General features: G+C 38.2%; 1 protein-coding gene across 11 annotated transcripts in view; it reads right to left on the reverse strand.

Annotated features, from left to right (window-relative positions):
• The window catches only part of PER2 (period circadian regulator 2), a 51294-nt gene that overhangs the window by 8041 nt on the left and 19382 nt on the right, over nt 1-23871 (reverse strand). For 8 of the 11 annotated variants that reach the window (XM_037406681.1, XM_037406685.1, XM_037406686.1 and 5 more), the window contains 16 exons: nt 20994-21148; nt 20345-20466; nt 18535-18736; nt 16862-16913; nt 15321-15463; nt 14904-14982; nt 10116-10222; nt 9352-9505; nt 8819-8927; nt 8313-8444; nt 6341-6437; nt 5240-5396; nt 5030-5157; nt 3207-3380; nt 2691-2951; nt 481-1328 (listed from right to left, as the gene is read on the reverse strand). In XM_037406681.1, the coding sequence (XP_037262578.1) occupies nt 481-1328; nt 2691-2951; nt 3207-3380; nt 5030-5157; nt 5240-5396; nt 6341-6437; nt 8313-8444; nt 8819-8927; nt 9352-9505; nt 10116-10222; nt 14904-14982; nt 15321-15463; nt 16862-16913; nt 18535-18736; nt 20345-20466; nt 20994-21148 (2920 nt within the window). Of the gene's footprint in view, nt 1-480; nt 1329-2690; nt 2952-3206; nt 3381-5029; nt 5158-5239; nt 5397-6340; nt 6438-8312; nt 8445-8818; nt 8928-9351; nt 9506-10115; nt 10223-14903; nt 14983-15320; nt 15464-16861; nt 16914-18534; nt 18737-20344; nt 20467-20993; nt 23766-23871 lie in introns of all 11 variants that reach the window. The other 3 variants (XM_037406689.1, XM_037406688.1, XM_037406690.1) reach the window with 3 other exon arrangements.

The following is a 23871-nucleotide window of genomic DNA, read 5'->3' on the forward strand; positions in this document are numbered from 1 at the left end:
TACCCCAAAACTTTTTGCTAAAAATTAAAATGGTCTTATTATTTTAAAGCTATTTCACTGCTTTTCAATGGGCTTATCCATAGTTTTTTTAAAAACTGGAACAAAACTGTCTCAGGATGTATTTCCAAGCTTCCTAAAGTAACTTTAGAAGAACAAGGTGGTTTTAATTTTTTGAAAGTTAAGACCATTCTAAGGATTGGATTTAATGGTTTATTCAGGCTGCTCAAGTTTGAATTTACTAACTACAGTTGTGAATCCATCTCCTGGCATTATATTGACCAATTACTGTCTATCATTAATAAGCAGGTCCCACAAGTGAAAGAACTGAAGATGATGTAGCAGAGACAGGAAAGGTTGAGGGGTGGGGTGGGGGGGAAGTTATCTATTTTAGGTATCTATGCATATTAACAACTTCAGATACATTCAAGAATGTGAATACTTAAAAAAACCAAACACCACCGAACCCATCAGCACACTTACTGGTAAGGATCCCTTTCCACTACAGTTATCAGTTGTCACGATTTTGCCTATGGCTCCTTCTTCACTTAAAGCTCCATGTAAACCTGCAGGAACTCCACTTTCTGCCGTTTTTGTGGTTTCTTCTAACTGTAGAAGATTCAGAGGAGAACTGCACCTTGACTGGAACAGAGGTGGTGAAGCCTGCTCTTGAGGACCCACTGACTGTGGAGTGCAAGAACGGGATGGCTCATTTCGTGGCTCTGCGACAGGAACCTTTTCACACTCTGCTGGCGGATTATAATGGAATGGCTGCGTTGGAAAAAACGCCTGTTGTGGGAAAGGGCTGGGTGTAGCAAATGTTGGCTGTGTCGGAAATACTGTCTGTGAAGAGAACGTGGAATGGGCAGGGAAGGTGGGCTGGCTGTGGTAAAGCGTCTGAGGTAAGTTATGGTTCATCTCTGGGTAGACATAGTTGGGGAGCACAAGAGCTACAAGAGGTGTCATGAGGGGCGCAGAGAATTGGGGTGGTTGCATAGGGCAAGTATTTCCAGATTCTGGCAACTGATTAAAACCAGACAGTGAAGTCTCAGGAGCTGGTGGCACAGTCCCTGTTGCTGGAAAAACAGGAAGCGGGTATGCAGGCATAACCGTGGGAAAAGACATCGCGGAATAGCTCGCTTGCGAAGTGTCTGATGGTGACCAGGCAGTAGTATTTAAACCTTGAAGGGGGAACCGATGGGGGAGTTTAGTTCCAGAAGTTGTACTGTCTGAAGACTCCTGTGGTTTAATGCGCTTGGATTTCCTGTTCTTTCCACTTTTCTTCCAAGGCTGATCCATTCCAGAAGTGCCGTTTCTCTGTCCACGGCCACCTGTGGAAAAAAAAAATAAAAATAAATGCAGGCATCAGGAAGGATTCTACTTGCAGTCTGGATTCCTTTTACCTTGTCAACCATAGAAGTTGCTCAGAACTGCAGCTCTGGACCTAAATGGAAGCATTTGGGAAGGGGTCAGGTTCATTTTACCTCTAGCACAGGAGCTGAGCTAACTGGGCAATCAAAACCACGCTGACACACCGTGGAAGACAGCAGCAACGGATCAATTCAGGCTCAAATGTGTGTCACCCAAACAGCACAAAGCTGCAAAAGAGTGGCTCCCAGAGGGTCAGACTTCTAATTACTCCAGCAATTACAACGAAAGCAGTATGGGACATGACTGAAAGCATTTCTAGAGTGTTAAGGTCATGCAGGTCTGTAATTGAAAAAGGTGAGTAAAAAAAAGCAGAAGGAGATGAAGTACTGAAAGAAAAAAAAATCTGAGGGGCAAAAAGCATGCTACCTTTGCAACCTTATTTTAGGAGAAACCTTCACCAAATGACTCCTCCCTAGGTAAAGGCCTGTCAGTTCATCTGATTACAGATATGACAAAAATCCATAAAATACCTCTGGCACCAAAAGCTGCTCAAATTTTTAGTTTGTCTAAAGCTTATTTAGATAGGCTGAAAGCTTATAGAGTATAAAGAATGCAAGGGGACTAAAGGGTTCCAGAACAGGTTTCCTAAATCAAGGACCTGCATAAATATTTAAATAAAAAATGAAAGATAAGAGTCTGCAAAAAATGCTTAGCAGTGTCTAACTTCTGTCCCAAGTCAGGTCAAGACTGAAACAGGAACAAAGTCAGATCAGTATCAAGCACTTCTGAAAATGCCACTGGAGCTCCTAGTCCTAATTAACAAAACCACCTCACCATTACAGCTAGCCTGTGCCATTTCCATCCCACTGATCACATTATTAACTTAAAGGCAGCCAAACAACTATTAGATTGTTTCACCAGTTACATAATAGTGGAATGGGGGACGCTGGATGTAAAGTGAAGGGGCTGAAAACAAACAAAATCACAAACCTGAAAAAACAGATGGAAAGACAGAAAGAAAAGCAGGGGAATAAAGCATAGATGCAATAAAGCAAACATGCTAAAGCATGGTTTTTGTCTCTTGAAAATGGATGCATAACAGTAATAATATAGTAAACAGAAAAATCAGAACATTAGTAACTAAAGTGTCAGTTATTACATTAAAAGCTATGTTCTACTCTCAATCTTCGAGCAAAACTTATCAGAAAGAATTCTTCTGTGGACTTTAAAAATAGCATGCAACTGTCACTATGGAAATGCTCTCTCAACAGGATTTACTTCCTATATAAATAAAAGTTTTATTGTGAAAACTATTGCAGTACCTCGTTCACCAGGCCGTCCTTTTGGTTTATCTTGCAAGTAGTAACTGCAGTGGGACTGAAAAATATTAAAGCTCTTTATTTGTTTAAACTTATTCAAAAAGCTCTGCTCTTCTTTTTGTGTATGCACTGCAAGGACTTCCTTTGTAAGTCCCAGTTTTTTAAATGGCTCCTTTTCTTGATTTACATGTGCAGAGCTGGATGGAGGGGCAAGAAGTTGGCCATCTAAGAGTTCTGCTCCACTTGGACCATCTTCTATCATTTCTACAGAAACAGGAGGAAAAAAAATAAAGTGAAGAAAGCTCTGTATATGCATTTAAGCTACGACAATCCTGTAATAATTCTGCTGCAAGTTTAAGATATACATTCTGTCCCTATTTATTCCATTTCCATAGGAACATTTTAGCTGTAAGAAAAATACAGATTACAAGCAGAAGCTAGCTGTTCACATGTCTGAAGTTTACACTTGCTTGCAATCGCCATTTTGGAGAAAATTTTAGCAAAAAAAAATAATCATACCCAATTCAGGTTGTGGTTTTTTGTCTCCAACGTGAACAATGGTGCTACTGTAGCTGCATTGACTTGTGAGAGACACAACACTTTCAGGCTTGCCAGGTAAAGCCAAAGATGTTAAGTGAGCACCAACCACCGGGGGACCACTTGATTTACCAGATGCCTTCAACACAGCAGGATCTATTAAATGACAAAGTTGTAGTTTATGAACATAAACAAGAGCAAATACAAGTTATATGCTGCTATGGTTGCAAAACAGTAGAGGCTAAACTGTGCTTGACAAGACACAAGATTAACATGCTACTTTACTTAATGCATTCCACCAAGAACATTTTAGGAATAGAATGACTTCTAAGCAACCAAATCCAATCCTCTACTTTCACACAGAGCCAAACCAAATCTTTCCAACGAAGGACTTCTTGCTCTTTTCTGGTCTTCACTCTTCTTTCATGGCACAATTTTGGAAAGAAGTTTCTAGCCTCTTCCAGCCTAAGATTAAGTCCCACCTAGCTCCCATGTTGTTGTACACTAATCTATGTCATTAGCTGCTCATCCTAACAGCTTTGCTTCTAAGCATCCTTCTACTTAATTCTCTCACCTGAAAGCTAAACACAACAATCTACCAGAGATCATACCACTGCCTCACAAAACAGTATTAAAACATTCCTTCTCTAGTAGGAATACTTGGCATAATACATATCTAAGACCTAAAGTTTCGTGTTTTCCTGACTAGAGTATGCTGGTAGTTTTGTCGTTGTCAGTCATGACTGCACCAAAAAGCTAGTGACTCCACACCTCCATAACTGCATGGACTCCAAATGACAGCAGAAATTATGTTCCCAACTGCATGATGCTAGCTCCACCATTTCTTCCTCTCTAGTTCTCGAGGCATTTTCAGTTCCTTCTACAGGACATTGTTCCTATCTATGCTGATACGTTACACTTTGATTCTAAAAGCTGCATTCGAACTTTTTCTTGAAGCTCATCAAAAGGAAATATAGACAAGATCATTCCCAAAACCAATTTTTGAGCAACTCCACTACACGCTTCCCCTTCAGCCTCATACAACGGCAAGGCTGAATCAGCATGTCTCTCATTTGCATATCCAATTTAACAATCTCTCAGTTCTTGTACTGAAAAAAACAAAACAGTTATGTTCTTCACCTTAGCTCCCCACCCAGACAAGTGTAGCATTTGACAGTCCCTAAGTCCTAACAAATCAAGTTAATGGTTTTGCCTACAGCAGACTTTTTAGATAGCTATCCCCAGTAATCCCCATCTTTTATTTTCATGGCTGGACATTGCTTTCCTATGGGTTCTTGTGCCTAACACAGCACAGAGCAGTCCGATGCTGCATTTTACCCTCTCTTGTTCCCTTATATTTTTTTAATGTCCACAAAAAGAAACAGAAGTGTCATATGCATATTTTTGTTGCAATTAATTAGCTGTCTAGGTTCTTCAGGTTCAACCAAGTTCCTCATCTGGTTGTTCTTAAAAATCCCAACTGTGAAGCAAACTTGTTATGTTTTATAAGAATTCAAGTCCTAGAACTCAAAATTCTGCTGTATTTTGTATAGTACAAATAAACTTATTGCATCTACAATTTTTGATTTTGTATCAACTTTTGTATCAATGTTGATATTGTATCAACTACTCAGTAGTTTGATTGTAGGGAAGATTTTTATTGTAAGAGTTAGATCCCCAACATCTAACACTGAGCAATGGGCTATGAGGTCATGCTTAAGCTACACTTATCATTATTCTGCAAAGAAATAAAACCCAACCGGCTGCTAGCAAAAATCAAGAAAAAAGCTGTGATGTAGAGATACCTCCCAAGGGCTGTACAGCGTTATCAGCTGGTTTTTGTTCATGAACTCCAGAATTCAGTGATGCAACACTTGATGAAGGTTCACATTTTCTTTTTGCTGTACCAGGCACATTACAACTCTCCAAGTACCTAAAACATAATAATTTAGTAATGTTAGATACAGAAGTCTTAAGTCCGGAGATCAAGAGTAATTTACACACTTGTTGCTTACCTGATGACACTGTCCAAACAGCTAATCTGTTGATAAGAATATACAGGTTGTTCTTTCCAAGCCAACTCTTCAGTAGTCACGTTTTTAGGAGCGGCTGTTACTGCAGTATCTTTTCCCACTACGTCTTTCACCTGACCACCAGGAACACTTTGTTTTTCTGTGAAGAGAAACACGGCTATTATGCAATTAAGGCGTTAAAACCTTGCAAATTCCCCTAAGAGCAACAGTAAAATTTCTCATTTAAACATATTTCTTAACAGTCACAAGTTAACCACTGTAAAGCAAGTGAGAGGTTTCCACACTAACAGATGAATATTCTGTAAATATTTTCCTGTCCTTATGGATTCTTGGAGGCGTGAAGTTTAATTCAGTTGATGCATATGGGTTCAAAGGGAACAGACGTTACAGCTATAACAGAATAGATATCATTAGAGTTGAAACACACTCATTATGAGGACAACTCCAGTGCATTAAGTTATAAAAAGTTATTAGAACAATACATTAATGTATGCAGAATTAAAATCTCATTAGCAAGATTTTCATTTATGAACTTAAAAATTCCTGAGGTTACAACAAACAGGAAAGATGACATACATAACTTTAAGGTCCTTTCCAACCCAAATCGTTCTACGATTCTAGGATTTTCTGTTAGATGGAGGAAAATAAAGATCATCCATTCCCAGCCCCCCTGCCATGGGCAGGGACACCCCGCACGAGCCCAGGTTGCTCCCAGCCCCGTCCAGCCTGGCCTTGGGCACTGCCAGGGATGGGGCACCCACAGCTGCTCTGGGCAACCTGCGCCAGCATCTTGCCATCCTCACAGTAAAGAAAAATGTTTTCAAAGTCAAACAAACTACAGTTAAGGTACTTCAGAACAACAGCTTTAGGACATGCCTTAACTCTGTATTACACCGTTACCAATTCAGATATAGCTGAGCACAATATTTTCCTGAACACAGTGGAGACACACAAGTCTATAGTTTTAATTCATAAAAATGCTGTCTTTATGCATTGAATAGAACTAAACTAGAAGAAATCCTACTATCATATTCTACGAGACACCAGCACAACAAACTAATAATTAACTTCCTAATGTCTTACCTGCAAAAGACTCTCTCTTATGTTCCAGTTTTGCTCTATTGTCGGTAAAAATACGCTGTCCTTTATTTTTGACCTTACGCGCATCTTGACAAACTTCCTGAAAGCAGATAATTGAAAAGAGTTATTACAAAATTCTGACATAAATCATCATAGAATCATAGAATGGTTTGGGTTGGAAAAGACCTTAAAGATCATAGAGTTCCAACCCCCCTGCCATGGGCAGGGACACCATCCACTAGACCAGGTTGCTCCCAGCCCCATCCAGCCTGGCCCTGAACGCTTCCAGGGATGGGGCACCCACAGCTGCTCTGGGCAATCTGTGCCAGTGTCTCACCACCCTCACAGGGAAGAATTTCTTCCTCATATCTAATGTAAATGTGCCCTCCTTCAGCTTCCAGCCATTCCCCCTTGTCCTATTGCTACACACCCTTGTGAAAAGTCCTTCCCCAGCTTTCTTGTAGGTCCCCTTTAGGTACCGGGAGGCTGCTACAAGGTCTCCCCAGAGCCTTCTCTTCATGCATAGCGATTCCTCAGTAGACTAAATCTAGTCTTAGTTAATCTCTTATTTTACAATTAGTCTGATCATGGGAGAAATCCTGATGTATAGAATTTTATTGTGCAGCAGCAGAATTTCAGGAATTGGAAAGAATAAATTTAAAGCATGTTCTTTGTAGACAATTACTCGGTATTTTGTTTCATATGGTTGAATAGCTTGGATAGGAAAATATAAGGATACACTACAAAGAAGACTCCAAGAGGAAAAAAAAAAAAAAAAAAAAAGAAAAAAAAAAAAAGGAGCATCGCTTGGTAAAAAAAAAACCTGCTCCTAAGACCCAGAACTTTTTGTGCTAGAAGTTTAACCAAGCACTGACAGGATGTTAATAGAACTATACTGTAACAGTATTCACTGTCTGTATAGATAACCATCTTCACTATTTTCCTCAAAACCAAGATCTCCTTAAACATTACTTTTCTGCATAGCTCTGAAATACAACGAGTTATCTGTTAAACAAAAAATCCAGACACTTCATCTGCTTAAGCCACCAGTGTTTAGGGACTGAAAGCCAGGAAGATGACCACCTTGGCAAGAGCAGCAGTCTGCCATGCCTGATCACAAAAGCAGAAAACAGATTTTGGAGAATTATCCTACAAGCAATATAACTAAGTAAAGGAATTCTGGTTTTCAGAATTAAATGCAACTCAATGAGCTTACAGCAAATCTGCCAAGAACGACAGGAAAGCCAAAATGACTCGAGATGTTAAAAGGTGCGGTTCCTTTGACTACATCCACATTCAGTACGTTACCATCCATCTGATTTACTTTGCCTATGGAATAGTTCTGTTAAGCACAGGCACAAATTTAACGCTGCTCTTTAGTTCAGACTAATGGAGCTAAAAAAGTTACATCTCCCTATCAACTACATGTAGCAATGGCCCAATCTATGGTAAAGGTAAGTTTTAAGCTGGAAAAAACCCCTTATTTTATTGCATTCCATTTATTTAATTCCATATTATATAGTGTGATTTTGCAACATAAAAAGCAATCAAGGTCAAGCTATCACTTGGCTATGCATGTATGACTATTTTATCTTTAGTTTCATGTGGGAAAATAGTAATTAGACTTTCCCCTCCCAAAAGGAACTTCTTTCAAATATCCAGCTGTTTTTCCCAGAAACACAGCATATCGCATATAATGGACATAAGAGTAAGTTAACATACTGTACAGGTTTAAATTCTTTAGGCACACCAACTCTCACACCTATAACTATGCTTCAGTATCCTGAGACTTCATCTACATCAGAAGTGTTTATTCCCCTAGACAGATTTTGTCCATATTAAGCGAAAAATAGATCACTTTTTCCTTATACAGTCTTCCATCTCTAATTTGAAAGAGTTATGCTAAAAGTAAAAAAAGCCCACTTTTACACATTTGTTTTGTGCCACACACTTGAATAAGAAAAACCAAACCTACTGGTTTATCCTTATGAGTGTCTTCATTATTATTTCCTGTGCTGTCACTGGAGGATGCCACGCTCATTAAGTGCTCATGTGAACCATTGCTACCCAGACTTCCATAGCCACTGGATCCACTGTTGTGTACAGGCTGTTAACAACAACAAAATATATATAAACACATATTTCTCAGCAAACCAGCTTTAAACAAAACTGAAATTGTTACCAGCAATTCCATCTGAGGAAAAGATTTATTTTAGGATATTTTTAATTGTTTGTTTTTGTTTTTGTTTTTTTATTTATTTTGTGAGGACTCCATAGCTGCATAAAATCCTTAAAATAATAACTGGAGCTTTAAGATACTTCATTAAGTCTTGTCTGGTTATCACGAGTGTAAAGTAATTTCCAGGATTATAGCCACAAATTCGACTACAAGAGTGGAGAGCTAACCAAAACATCACACAAAGATAAATGACCTTTCTTCAGTGGGAAATGAAAAGGGTAACATTAAAGCACATGCTGTACCTGCAATAATAGCCGATATATTTGCTCAGTGATTTCCTGAACGCTGGGATGAAGGATTCTATCCTCTGTATAGTTGGGAGCGGCAAAGACATCTTCGTTCAAGGGACCACTGCATAAACCAAACATAAGCCAATTCATTACCAATGCAAGTACTTCCATCACAGAGAGACGACAACTTCAAGTTACCATCTCTATATACAGTCAACAGAAACTGATTCTGATTCTATTGCATCTACAACCTTTATATAAAATACATATCTAGAATACATACCCTTAACTCACTTTGACCATGACTTCCCTCTTCTGAAGCAACTCTTCACAGTACTAGCAGCATTTGAAGGACTTTAATTTTTTTTTAAATCAGTGAGTACATCACAAAATCCAATTTTAAAAGGATGTAATTTTTATGTGTAGTTCCTGCCCTGCCCCCCCCGGCAATCCTTTATGTCTTTCCTAAGGATCACTATATAAACTCAAGGAGAGGGAAAATATAATAAAGAAAGATGTTAAAGTCCAACAGTTTGTTGACTTACGTCCTAACTTTGTGTCTTCCGATAATAAATGAAACTTTTCGACTCCAAGGGTTGATGAAACTGGACCAGCTAGTATCCATGGTTATATAATCTCCATTTCTAGTGCAAAACCTGATTGGCGAATAGTCAAAAGGCTGTCCTCCATACTGCAGTACTGCAGGGAACAGTTAAAAAAAGAGTCAGATCAATGTTTGCACAACGCTACTTAATGATTCAGGATTTCACAATGCATTGCAAAGGAAAATGATATTTGAAGGAAAAAATACCAGACGTGTCTGTACATTTAGAAATACTGTGCTACCAGAATAAGCGGACCTTCATTATTTACTGGACTACGTTAAGAAAATCACCTTCAGAATACAAGCTAACGATGACTGAAGAAACACCTTTACATTTGCAAAGTTTAATAAATGAACATTGCCAGGATCGCTCCTATTTTCTCCTTTATGAAATAAGAAAACTACGTTTAACGTATGACAACTTCTATCACTGCATTCCCAAGAAAATTTTCTTTATGTCTCAAATATTCATTTACAGTCAATTTGTTTACAGCAGACACATAAGCTTCCTATGAAAAATGACATTGAGCGATTTCTCATTTTCATCTACTTGCATCAAGAACCAAGTTGTAGAATAAAGGACTCATTATTTACTTGCAGAAAAATTCAGTCACAATTAATTTTCACCTCCTACTTGCTGAGGTCTTTGTAGTCACTTTCCTCTTTTAGAAAAATTATATTTCTGCACAGTAAGAGATTACATACTTTTTTTGTGAATTGCTAGCATTAAGGGTCTGTCATTTGGGTGAAGATGCACCAAGACTGGTGTTCCTATCAAGTCCTGAGGTAGGTATCCCAACAGAGGTACTGCTCTGGAGAAAGAAAAAAATGAAAAAAAATTAAAATCAAATTGAATAAAAGCATATTTAAACTTTAAAATGTTTCCATTCAGTTTATTTGCTCTTTACAGGAAAAAGAGAATGAGTAAGTTTAAGCTTAAATTTGGGGAAATAGCAGGGCCAACTTGATATCAGTAGTACTCTTTGAAGAAGAGGGGTTTTGTTTGTTTGTGGCATGGTTGTGATTTTTTAGTAATTTTACAAAAGTACACCACCAGACCAAATCAAGGAGTCTGCTACAGCAGTTCTGTCTTTTCTATGCTACCTAGCTCTACAGGATAAATACTTACCCTAATTTTAAAAGAGCATTAATAAAGTTTAATCTGTTAAAGCTCCTGTGAAGGGAAATAGTACCCCAATCTACGGGCTGCAAGCCAAGGCTAAGGATCACAGGATTACTACAGCTGAACTAGCAACAGGACAGCTGACTAGGACTCCAGAAAACTCTCTCACAGGCAGGTTAAGAGTTCAACTCATAACGGAGCTGCAAGGAAGCAAGCTTATTAATTAAAACAGTGAATTAAAAATAATGTTACCAAATTCCTGCACATTATTACCTCTAACAATGTGAATGACTAATTTTTGTGATGAAGTGATTTTCATTGATCACTTAAAGCATTCACACTAAAGTAGAAAGAGTGAAAGTTCACGAGTGTTAGCTTGCACCTTACCCTGCAAGCTAACTGCCAAAACCAATGCATTATTTTTTTCCGAGGTGTAAGCCAACACCACTCAGTAATGTTTGAGAAGTTGCCAGATGCCACCAAGTCACCTTGTAAACTCAGAGTGCGGTACAACTTCCCCCACAGCCCCATTCAATGACAAAGGCCCACCCAGGAGCAGAAAGCAAGTGTCTGACCAGCTTTAACAAAGAACTTGGCTGCAGTGCACCACAGACACAGAACCTGTGTCGCATTGCAACTCTAAAGCGTTATGGGACAAACGCTTCAATATCGCACTTCCAAACAACCCACTGGAATTAGATCAGCTCCCCAAACATCCCCTTCTGGCAAAGAGGCTGAGATATTCAGGGGGAAATGATCCTTCAGTAAGGCATCGGTTGCTATCAACTAGTTAAGGAGTCTTAAAAGCTTGTGGATGATCTAAAGCAAATGACTTCACAAAGCTGAAATACCAATTGATATAATTTTGACACACCGACATTTAGAAAAGCTGCCCAATTCAAAGCGCATAAGGAAAGTCATGCTACTAGAGGAGTAGCAATAGCTACAAATAACAAATCAGCTCTGAACGACTTCAATTAGGACTTCAAATAACATTGTAAGAAGTAGAAGAAAACATGATGTTTTGTTCAGCACTGTTCCTATTCTTTGCCACCTGCTTAATTAAAGCCTGGCAAACTTTACGTTTGAGTTTCGACAGAACACCTACCGTAAAAGGGATAAAACTTTAAACTGTTATTTATTAACCTAGCTGTAAAGAAAGATGCAAATTCAGTCACTTCTATTAAAAGTAAGAAGTCCCCTATGCATTTTTATACAGATACGAAGATCACTGGAAGAGTCAAGCATCTAGAATATAAGACCAATGAGTAGACACTGAGCTGGGCTCATCTGTTCTGACGCAGAGGAGAACAATGAATGATCCAGGAGCTTCCCACATCTACTGGAAAGAGGACTTACAAAGATGGAGTTAAGTTTTCTTGGTGATGCCAGCCAATAAAACTATGGGCAGCAGCCTCAGACTGCAGCCCAGAAAGCTTATGTTGGATGTTAGGAAGAGTTTCTTAACAGAACAAGAAGTTCAACACAGGAACAGTTTCCCATACAGGTTGTGTGATCTCCGTCCTTAAGAGGTTTTCAGGCATTACTGAGACAAGGTCACAGCTGCCCTAACCTAGAACTGGGCAATGGTTCCATCTCAAGCACAAGGATGGAACAGTGACCTCCAGCAGTCCCTTCCAACCAGCATTTTTGTGATTATACAGTATTGTATTTGAGAATACTTAATTTACTATCTACTAGTGGCAGTACTTCAGCATCATTATGCTTCCTCATAATGAATAACTGAAAAATAACTCAAGAGTTTAAGTTGTTAAACTCATATTATGAAGGCAAATGCACATATGGCAAAAGAACAGCTGATGAGGAGAGGCAGCAAGTTTGGTTAGTGTTTTATACAATTACATTTTAAGTGTCAGAACAACATGAATAGGAAGTCTCTTTATATGATTGCAAGCTAAACAGGAAACTGCTTTAAATTCATTTACTAAGATCACTCACTCCACTGTGAACTATAGAGAACTCCTTACAACCATCATGCACATCAAGTATCAAATACATTTCTAAGACAAATATATACAGGAATGATCCATTTAATTTTGGGGAAATTATTTGTACTTAACATACTCTATGCAGAGATCCACTTGCAGACTTAGGACAAATAAGCAGTTTTCCAACCCATTAACACATACAGATTACAGAATTTATTTTATGCAAGTCAGGCAACAGTTTCAGTGTTGTATTATGAACAATTCTCACTCGGCAGCAGGTGTTCAGTTGTATATTTTTAAATATTAGACTCCACTTTCTCCAAGAATCTATTTTTGTGTATTCCACCTAACCCTGGAGAGCTTAAGAGTAATAAACTACATATGCCTATCTCGGTAAATGTTTATCTGGCTGCCAATGCTCTCAGGAGTTAAATAAGCAAAATCAACCACATATATCAGAAGACAGAAACAGATGAAAGAAAGTCCTAATATCAGACCAAGATGTAATCAACCCTCACTGTGAATGTTCAAAAATCATATCTGAGAATAAGTGACAACACCAGCCTAACTGGAAAGAAGCTTCCATAGTAGTCATCGAGAAAGGATTTACTGTACTCACTCCACTCAAGCCCAAGAATAAGGGCAAAGTTTTCCGTTCAGTAATCTTGCCATTTCTGTTAAGTGACTACTGGAAATAAACACACTGGGCTGCATGGAGGAAGGGAAGCTTTGCATTGTGCCATTAGCCTATCTGAGACTATAAACCTACCCTGCAAAGCAGCAGTTGGCTTGGAGCACGTGTGAGAATGAGGGAGGGAGAAAAATCCGTGAAGATGACAGAACTATACTGGACTAAGCACTTCTTTTGTCAACTGAAACTGTTTAGAGAGACTGTATAAATTACACCATGGAAATTCTGTTTGTCAGCATTACATTGTCTTCTATCCTGTGGGAACTCTTCATGCCAAGCTACAATGTCCACACAAGTTAGCCCAAACCAGCTGTACCTTAAAGTCCAAATTTACCCCTCACTGATTAGCCATAGTCTTCTTCTATAGTGATCTCCAACAGCTACCTTTTGCAATTCTCATTTAATAAAAAAAAATGTTTGCTGCAGTAACACTGATGTGTCTGACCTCTCTGCAGATAAACTGCCTCAGAAGCAACAGTAATTTTTTTTGCCTTATGAACTTCAGCTTAGCCAAGCTTCCCAGTAACCTCCTTTCCCCTAATCCCTTCCTCTTCTGCAAAGATTTTGCCATGAACAGCATGTTTCTTCAGAAACAAGAAGATTCCTTCACAAAAGATACTACAGAATTCCAAAATTATTCATTGTATCGCCACTCTATCTGCAGACACCCTCCCCCCGTCTAGACCTACAAAGAAAATTCTAGCATTCTTAGAATGCTTAAAAACAAGAGGCGTGGAGAATCTCAGAATACAGATGCTGCTATTGCAGCAAACTTAGTTTTCACTAAGGAGGGAAAAAAAAAAAAAAAAAGAAAAAAATGCCACATATGGCACATCAGAAAATATTATGAAGAAAATATCAAGTAAAACAAGGGAAAAGAAAGACTGGGAAAAGGTAGCCTTTGTTTTCAACTCAGGAATAAGTGAATTCTCTTGTTAAGTCAAGTCTTCAAAATCCGGCGATATTCCAGAGTGCATTCCTGTTGTTGAGATTATTAAATCCTCCTTAGTCAAGTACACTCCTAACTCTGAAGGATTATCTTCCCTCCTTTCCATAGACTTCGCCTCTTCATCACCTAACACTCCCTGAAAGGCCTCAGGCGAAAGCAGTCCAGAAGACTAAAGGAAAGCTTGGTTTACACCTTAGTTCTTGAAGCAAGATCACAGGCAGCAGATCTGAAATGTGAACACTTAATCAGCTTCCACGACTGTCAAAGCCATGCGAAGTCTTCAGCAAGTAGAATTTGAGCAGTTTTGGTATACAAACAACAGCAAGAACTATGAAGAGTGTGGTTTGAACTGAGAACACAATTTTTTATTTTTTTTTTTAAGACCTAATGTTGCATTTAAAAGACACACCTCTAGTTGTATCTGGGAAAGCAGCATATTGTTTCTTATTAATCAGATCGAACTTTAAAAACTATAAATCTCATGCTGGTAATGGTTGTTAACACCTGAATTTTCCTGACCATGGGTTTCATTCATTGAGTTTATGTCTAGATTTGCCCCAGATGGGAGGAAAATGGAAGAAGTTGTTAGCAGACAGATAGTTTTCCACTTAAAATACCACAATGTGTCTTCATGCTTAGTCAATATTGGGGGATGTACTCTTCCGGAGTCACATAATTTTTTAACCCTACACAGATATCTTAAGTTCTAAAAATACCTGTGAAGATACTGGATAGCTTGCTTATCAGCAAATTGAAAAAAAAAAGTATTTTTTTAAGTTACCTTTCATCTACATCCTGGAACAGACAGGTTGGTGTGTGCGTAGTTGTAAAAATTCTTTTGTCAGGAGGAATTCTGGGTGCTGAGAGAAAGATAAAAGCAGATCAACAAGTTGGGGTTTTTGCATATATAAAGCACTTCAAGCTACATGTTCCTGTTCAATACTGAGCAAAGCCTAGAAGTCTGCCTAAGAGCATACAGAATAGCTTGCCAGCCCACAGCTCCTCAGCAAGGGCAGAGAACAGAACCAATTATCCTTCACTTTAATAAAACTTGAGATCACTGACAGTAATTCATATAGTTGGCTTTCTTAGTCTGAAATTCACTTGCGCTACACCACATGGAATTTCCTGTAGCAGAACATAGAACAGGTCCTACTTTCAGGAAACCAAAGTGATTTTTGTGCATTCAAAGGATTACCTTCATAACCAGAATGTACTTTTTCTGCAAGCAGCACACAGCAAAGCTGGTCCTCTGCAATTTCCGGATCTTGCACTTTGATAAGGTAAGGAGTCATCCGAAATGGGTGATAGCAAATCTCATTTTCACGCTCCTTTCCCGCACTAATAATTAAACAGAGTTAATTGTTTCAACAGATTCATCTTATGCTAAACAAAGTTTTATCTATTGTAATTCCCTCATGACAATAACTGCATGATAGCTCCTAAAATAGCACCCAAGAACTTAAATTTCTGATTTCTTTTTTTTTTTTGGTAGAAGAGAAGCCAATTCTGATGGCATCCTTTGCATACTAAGTGCAATAAAGAATACATTGTCCTCTCAACTGCCTGAAATAAAAAGATCCACAATTGCTTTAAATGGAAATCCGATGGAAAAAGAAAAACCCACCTCCTATGACAGACTAAGTTATTTTGTTGATCCTATAACCTTAATTTGTGATATTAGACCCTTTAGATGGATGAATTTAAAGTTGTATTTTATGAACTGCTCTATGCCCTCAGTTAACATAAAGACCTTTTTTTACTCAATATTTATCCTGATTTAAAAAGAAAGACGACTCAGAAATTCTTGACTAAAGTAATAGTTGTTTGCTTAAGAATCAAAAGCATCGTAATGAAAATAACCACCATTCACACAATGACCAAAAAAATATAAATATATATATATTTCAGTTGTACTAAGTTTATAACAGCAAAGCTTTACAAAACTAAAGCTTTTGGAACCAATGTTAGTTGGATTTAAAAAAAAAAGTCTGCAATAACATCAGCAGCACTTTTACAGTACATTCAATTCAGCGCTTTGGAGTGGTGAGCACATTGTCTTTATTCTGGTTTAAGGCCACTCATACTACCTTAATGATAAATATTCATTTACTCCAGAAGTAGTTAAGTAATAGGATCCATGATATTTTGTTTTCAGATATGCTTGCAGAGGTAATATAGCAGCAAGAACAAATTGCGCAAGAAAGAACATGGAATAAGTTGCCAGCATTTCCTAAACAAAAGCAACTACAGGGTGTGGGGGCAGGCAAAGAAGGGAAAAAACACAAAACCAAAAGGAAGTGTGTCATCTAGTAACTGCAAGAGAGACAAGTCAAGCTACCCTCATGTAAATTCATCTCAAGTGTCCCATAGAGAAAGATTAGACATTTGTCTTCTAGAAGGAAAGGGACGCTAGCAGGTGCTGAACAGCACGGTCCAGTTAGCATGGACTGAAGTCTTTCCTTAGCAGTGGGAGACAACAAATCAGCTTCCTCTATGGCGCAAAGGTCAACATTCACACTGATTAACTTCCAAGGTGCAGCTTCCCGAGATCACTTCGCAGTTTTCTCTGTAGCTTCTAGGAGTTAATCAACTAGAGGACATGCATATGTTTTGCCTTACGTTCACATTATGGATAAGTAAGAAACTTACACACCATATGGTTCTTATAAAAGTCAAATATTTTGTAACGCATGCTTTCATAATACAATACTAAGCTTTACAATATTGTTGTCTTACCTGATGCGACAGAAAAAAGATTTCTCTTCCATGCAATCCTGGGTGGAAGACTCTAGAAATATTAAACATATTTCATAACAAGTTACAAATTGCGATGAGAATATGATATTTAAAACAGGAATTCTTCCTTGATGATAAGGCTGAATTCTTTGTGATCCCTGAAGTCTCCACATTTATTTACTAAACCATATATTTCAGAGGCAACTAAATCTGAATACCACTCAGATTCCGAGGCTGGCATGTGAATCACAGCTGCTTGCTTATGATTTTTTGCCTTTTGCCTTTTTGGCAAAAACATATCTAAACATGGCAGCCTTTTGCCAAAAACATACCTAAACAGTTCTTCAGTTTGAGCTGTTCAGTCTTAGTAGTTTTTCCCAAGTGTACTCTATAGTGTTGACCATGTTGACCAAAAATGTTTTATTATCTGGGACCTCAAAATCTGACCTTTTCCCTAGAAAGGCACTAGGACAGCTAGACCATCAAATCCACTTCCCATCCCTTCACCTACCTCCAGGAAAAAAAAAAAAAAAGAAAAAAATAAAGTAGTATTTTTCATGAAGGCTGCCCCTCACCTTTTAAGCTTATTTCCCTCCTTTTCCGGAGTAGCCACTGGCTGATTTTCAAGGCAAGCTCTGGTCTTTCAAAGGCCTCAGCACGCAATACTTTTGGATATTATAATCTATGGCACCTGATATATGGAACAGCGTACATGGCTCTAATGACTGCATTTTTGAAGTTTGAAGCTATACAGAAACATAATTAAACTACGGAAAATATTTCAGAAAAAAATGCATAACTGAATAGTACCTGTAATTTGGACCACATGGTCAGAATTCACACCACTGACCCTGCTTTGAGCCAGAGGTTGGACTACAGACCTCACAAGATCCCTTCCGATCTGCTCGATACACACACTACTTAGTATATACTAATTGCTAATTCTTTTTTCAGATTAAATATGGTTCACACTGACTTTATAGACTTAGTATACAATGGATTGGAATTTCAAATATTTAGAGCAGACCTCAGATTTCAAGTGTTTAGTTAAAATAGTTGGCAGCTACCTCTTAATTCCTAACAGCTGTAGCTACACTAGTAAAACAATCCTTCCACAAACAAATGTCAAGAGCCCCAAGACATTTGATTCTCACCATTAGCATGCCTAACAATTTTTCTAAGGCTAAAAGAACAGAGACATGATTACACTTGGTGAGTGCACAGTAGTGGTGGCTGAAGTACATCTTTCTACACTGTATTCAAGGTGTCCAGTATTCAAATCATAACCTGTTTAAAAGGAAGGAGGCAGAAAATTATCCCCCTTACAACTGAAGGAAAGACATTCTAAAGAAAAACGGTGGTCATTTGATTGCTTGTAAAAGTGGAAAGCAAACCCACTATTCATCATGAATACCTACTTGGTTTTCATTCATTATCTGGATGAAAGGGGCATGAGAACCAACAAACAATGACATTCATAGGCTTTTAGCCAACAGACAATCCTTGCTGATTTATAGAAGTGTACATGTATGGTTCAGAGATGTTCTAATAATGCATCTGCGTTATACCCTCAAAAAGTGATGGAGAAGGATAGAATATTTAAAAAAAAAAATCTTCAATTATTTGCATGACTGAAAGAAGGTCAGAGAATATCTGCTGTTGAGACTACTCACCAGCTCTATTGCAAATATTCCATGATGGTAGCCTGTATGGTGTAGTAGAAGTATAGAACACACTGACATCCTGAGGTGCCAAGAACTCCACAAATTTGGCATTTTTAAAATAACCCTTCTTACAGCGGAGAATAGAAGCAGCTTGATCAGAGATGTACAAAATTTTCCCAGTAATCAAAGAAACAGCTACAGCAAACATATCCTAAAAACAAAAATCTCAAGTTACTTAGTTGAAAACATTCTTCAATCCAGTATGTATGTATGTATTAGAAAAGCACTGAAGATGTAAAAGCATTAATAAGTTTAAAACAAATTTTAAGGAAATAGTGTTAAATTGCATCTGTTTAGGGAGCAATAAAATTAATCTGGTTTTGAAGTAGACAGAGACAGTACACTTTTTGAAATATGCAATAACACACTAGCACCTTACCAGGTTACAAGCCCTAAATATCACTGCCTAAAATTTTATGATGCAGAACGAATTAACAAATTAAGAACTAAAGAGCTTCTAGCTATAAAACTGCCCATTTTCCTTGTGCTTGTTACAGGCATATTTTACATTTATGCAATTCAACTGTTTTGTAAAAGGCTGTTTACGTTGTTCATCCACTGCAAAAATCAAAAAAGTGCTCTAAACCACTTGGTAAAATAATGACTAGGCAGGTGGGGGTGGGGAGAAGTCCCACACTACCATACACGCTCCCACCTGTGTTGTTTCATGTTGGTTTTCTTCTTGACACAAAAGAGATTCCTGCGTCATAACCTTTAGTGCTCCATCCACTAACACAACCATATACACAAACTTAGGAGCTGTCATCAGAACACCAGTTTGAAACACTCAGATGCTTCAAATCAACTGAGCAACGTTTATGATATGTGGCTGAAGTTCTCAGTTGTACTCTAGACTTCTTACTTGTTTTACCTTATGGGCAACGTTTACTATTCACAGATACAACAAAACCCACCTACTTCAAGCTAAGGAACACCCCCCATCATGACATTATGTTATTGATTTCAGAACTTCATACATTCAGGCAGAGGCTTCAGGGAAAAAAAAAACCCAAACCAAACAGTGGAAGGTAGTCTAATAAATTTGGATGCAATTATTTTTTGAATACTCCATAATATATACCTAAAGTACCAGGAATGTGGAGAATAAGTAAAAAAAATCATTCACCATAACATTTTACTGCTAAAAACTATGCTGATCATCACAGCTATTCTTATCTGGGCAAGAAGACACAGTATCACTGGATCACACAGTAAGCCTATACCAGCTACAAGAACTAGACAAATACCATAGAAGAAGGCACAACACTAATTCCAACACTTTCATCACTTTTTAGTCACACTAACACAACGAACTAGTGAAACATCAAATAACCCCTTCTGATAATGGCAAGCTGAAGCGATTCACAGCATGCCTCAACTAAAATTTGTAAAGAGTTACTCTCAAACTTTAGAGGTTATTCTAAAATGAAAACTGTCTCTCAGTGCATTATTTCACACAGATGTTGAGATACGTCACACCATTGTCTCTACACACAAAATAAAATTCAGAGGACCAAGGAGTTTAGACTACTTATTTTCTACCTAACTGTCAGAAAAAAATGTTTAGAGCCAGCTGCTATTGGCAAAGTCTGCAAAGGCTCAGTTTCAACACCCCCTGGAAGGCAAAAGCCAACTTCTTCAGCTTGTTGGCCTAGCTACCAACCCTTACCTTGGGTAAGAAAGTTTAAGACATGTCTAAGAATTCCAGTTCTAGAAAACATTTTCAATACACACTGTAGACTTGGGTCACCATACTCACCGCATTTTTCATGATGTATTCTGAGGTTATAGTCTCAACCTCTTCCACCGTGTAAGATGACACATTGAGTCCAGCAGGCTGAGATTCATTTATCATCAGCAATTGGTAATACTCCTCATTGGCTACATGTGAACATTAAACAAATTATATTCAGAATTAAAAATTTCATCAATAAACATCCAGCCTGGGAGTAGTAAATGGTCACAATCTTTTCTGGCATGAGCACAGAACAGGGAGCTTGTAAATCTAGGTAGCACTCCAAATTAGTTTTTCCTTGGTAGAGTTTTCTCATCAGTAAGCCAAACAAATCAACTCATCTTAATAAACCCATATGTGCACGATTGTAAATTTTGGTCTGTTTGACAGTTCAAATAATATGAAATTGTAAATTGTTTTCAAATTAATTTTCTAACTAAAAAAAAAAAAAAAAAAAATCAGTAAAACGTCAAGCAACTAGAGAGCTGCTTTAATTCCCAAAGGAACACAAGTTAACAGAGCCAACAAATGGGAACACCATGAAAACATCTGTTTAGAGATGTTTTCAAGCATAACAAATGTAGCTTTACACAGACAACCACATTTAGATTCCTATTTTAAATTTAATTTTATCGTGGTTGGCATTATCTAAGGTAGTATCATACTTGATTACCTTTAACTTGTTTAATGCTTTTAAGGGCATATTTCAATGTCGTTAGGACACTAGATTTGCCTTTAATTCTCTTCTCAGAAGGAAGGTGAGCTTTCAGCTCTTGTAATGTTTTCATCAATTCCTTTTGTGTTTTGGCTTTCGTGGACTGCTCACTACTGTAAGATTAAAGACAAAAAACAAAAATGTCACTTGAATGCTTGAAGAGACATACAATCCTCATAGAAACCCAAATATACTCTGACACTTGTCACATACCTGAATTCATACAGCTAGCCACATTAACCCTTCCAGCACTTCATATCAATATTCAGAACTTACAATCATTCTTAAATTAGCTAGAACCATTTGAAATGAAAGATTTACCACCACCTGAAGTCTTATTGTAAAATGTACTCTGCATGTACAACAGTACATATATCCAAGCACCAGATAATATTTAGGGGTTTTTGCCAGTCTCCCGCCTCCCTTTTTAGTGGTATTTTCCTTAGTTTCTTTCAAATTCAAACGAATAGAAATGTTCATGGACTTCAAAGGAGAGAAGCAGGAGGTCCATTCAAGTCTTCACCTCCTGTTCAAGCAGGTTCTCATAAGAAAGGTCCCTGAAAAGGGAATGGCAGTGGGAGAGCATCAAGTTAACAAAACAAATGGAGAAATCCTTGGAACAACGTATCCCAGTTAAGCATGGCAATACATTAGAAAGGATAAAGAAACTTGACTAAATATGGGGTGGGGGTGGGGTGGGGATAAATCAGAGGAGGCTGGAGACAAACTACATTGACATTTCCCAGGTGCATGTTCAGGAGCGTTATCTCAGTGTAGAAGGTCAAACTACAGAGATTATTAGTGCCAACATCAGAGAATTATTGCCTGCCTTTGCAGTTCCTTGTATCTCTCCCCATTATTAAGAGGCACTGACAAAACCAAAGAGGAAGAGAAAAGGAGTGAAGGGAGGAGGAGGATGACAAAGATGGGTGGCAGGTGGGTAGGAAGCAGTTAAAATGGAAAAAATCACCTCGTCTTTCTCATTGTAGTAGATTTTAAAAGCTAATCAGTCCCAACAATCAAAAGGGTTCTAGAGCTTTACATAAACCTTCCTGAAAATAAATTCTTTTCCATCAAAAGGCAGGTTTTCTCTTACCACCTGATTGTCATAGCTGTTAGTCTCTTAAGCTGCAACCCTAAGAACCACTGTAGAAACAATAAATTTGGAAACTGCTCTGTACTGTCTGAAGTGCTCAGTAAAGTGGCTTCCACTTGCAGGTAATTTTCAAGACTGATTCTGAACATTTTTCTGACAAGTTTGAAAAGTTCTTCTGGTAGATCAATCATCTGACAGGTGTTGGGCATATTTCACCAAAAATGCTTGCAAAGTGACAAAGCTGGCTTGTACTAGAGAATACACATTGTTCTTGCTTACATCACAACTTACTACGCGAAACCTAGCATTCACTTCATCAGTGGTCATTTTGTACTGAGAAATAATGGCCAGGGATAAGACAAAAAGAGTATAGTACTCCCTGGGGAAACATTATGTTCATGCTGTATATTAAAACCACATCTACAATGTGGCTTGACAGTTTGGACTGATGCAATCTAACAGGGCCTTGTTAACAAAGAACCCCCTATGCTGGCAGTAGGGAAAAAGAGAGAAGAAAAAGATTATGAAGTAACCAAGCATACTGCTGTCTTTGTACTCTCGGAGTATGCTTCCTGAAAGCGGACTCGTGCAAGAAAAGAAACCTTTCCAAATTAGTCTACAGCAGCCGCAAATATAGAAGATGGGCCTCCTTGGAAAATAGGTTATACAACTCCAAAATGTTTTTCCAAAGGTCAGTAGCATCAGGCACAGTAGCCAAAACTACAGGCAAGGCATGACTTGCAGAGGACAGAATAAGCCAGTTCTATAAAGAGAGGAGCATTCCATTATGCTTTATATGGAGAGTTAACTAGGAAAGTACCTACAGATACTAAACTGATAGGCAGTTGGTACCAATAGTGAATCCAAAGCCCAGTAGTCTTTGAATTAAAGACTAAACCTATAGCTTATCAACCTATTTTAGCCTTGTCTTTGAAGATCGTTCTCTAGATACCCTCATTCCCAAAAGATGATCAAATTCTGCTCTGTAACCCTCCAGCACTGTGCCTGACAGTTGGGGAAGACACTGTACTATCTGGGTTCTTCTTCATTTCTGAGCAGAGAGCTATTAATGAAATTTAAAATAAAGAGGCATCAGAAAAACTGTAATAAGTAATCCCCCAAAAATCCTGCAGTGAACAATACTGCATCAATGGGAGAGGAAGATTAAGAAACGCCTTTGGTTCACTCTGTCTTTCACACTAAGCAACACGAAATCCAGAACACAATTTCCAATCGAAAAATACAGCATAGACCAAAATCTCCAGGTGCCTGCAAGGCAGACAGAAAAAAAGTTCACCAAGCACCAAATGGTGCAAAGGCGTAATTTTATTTTACCACTTCTCTAGGAATGGCATCAGGTAGAAACACTTTCAGGTAGGTACATGTAGATAGAGGTCTTAACATCAGTATGCTATAGCTAAATATCCCTGACCTGCTCAGGATCAGGTTTTGGTCTCCTGATCAAAAGCTGACTTAAAAAAAACCCAACAAGTACAGTAGGGCACTCTGAAGTGTCCAGATTTGAGCCTTCAGTGCCACCAGGTTTCTCAAGGCTATCAGGGTCAGAAGCAGAGTTCATACAGAGGGTTTCCTGCAGCTGATGCTGGTTTATCCTTAGACTTGAGGCTTGAATCCTGGCGAATGGAACACAGGAGAGGTAGATGATATGGCTGCTGGACATCAGAACACATCCAAATCAATGGGTGAATTCTGATGTTAAACACACTACTAAGGTTGTCC

This window comes from Falco rusticolus, chromosome 13, assembly GCF_015220075.1.
Source record: "Falco rusticolus isolate bFalRus1 chromosome 13, bFalRus1.pri, whole genome shotgun sequence".
NCBI lineage: Eukaryota > Metazoa > Chordata > Aves > Falconiformes > Falconidae > Falco > Falco rusticolus.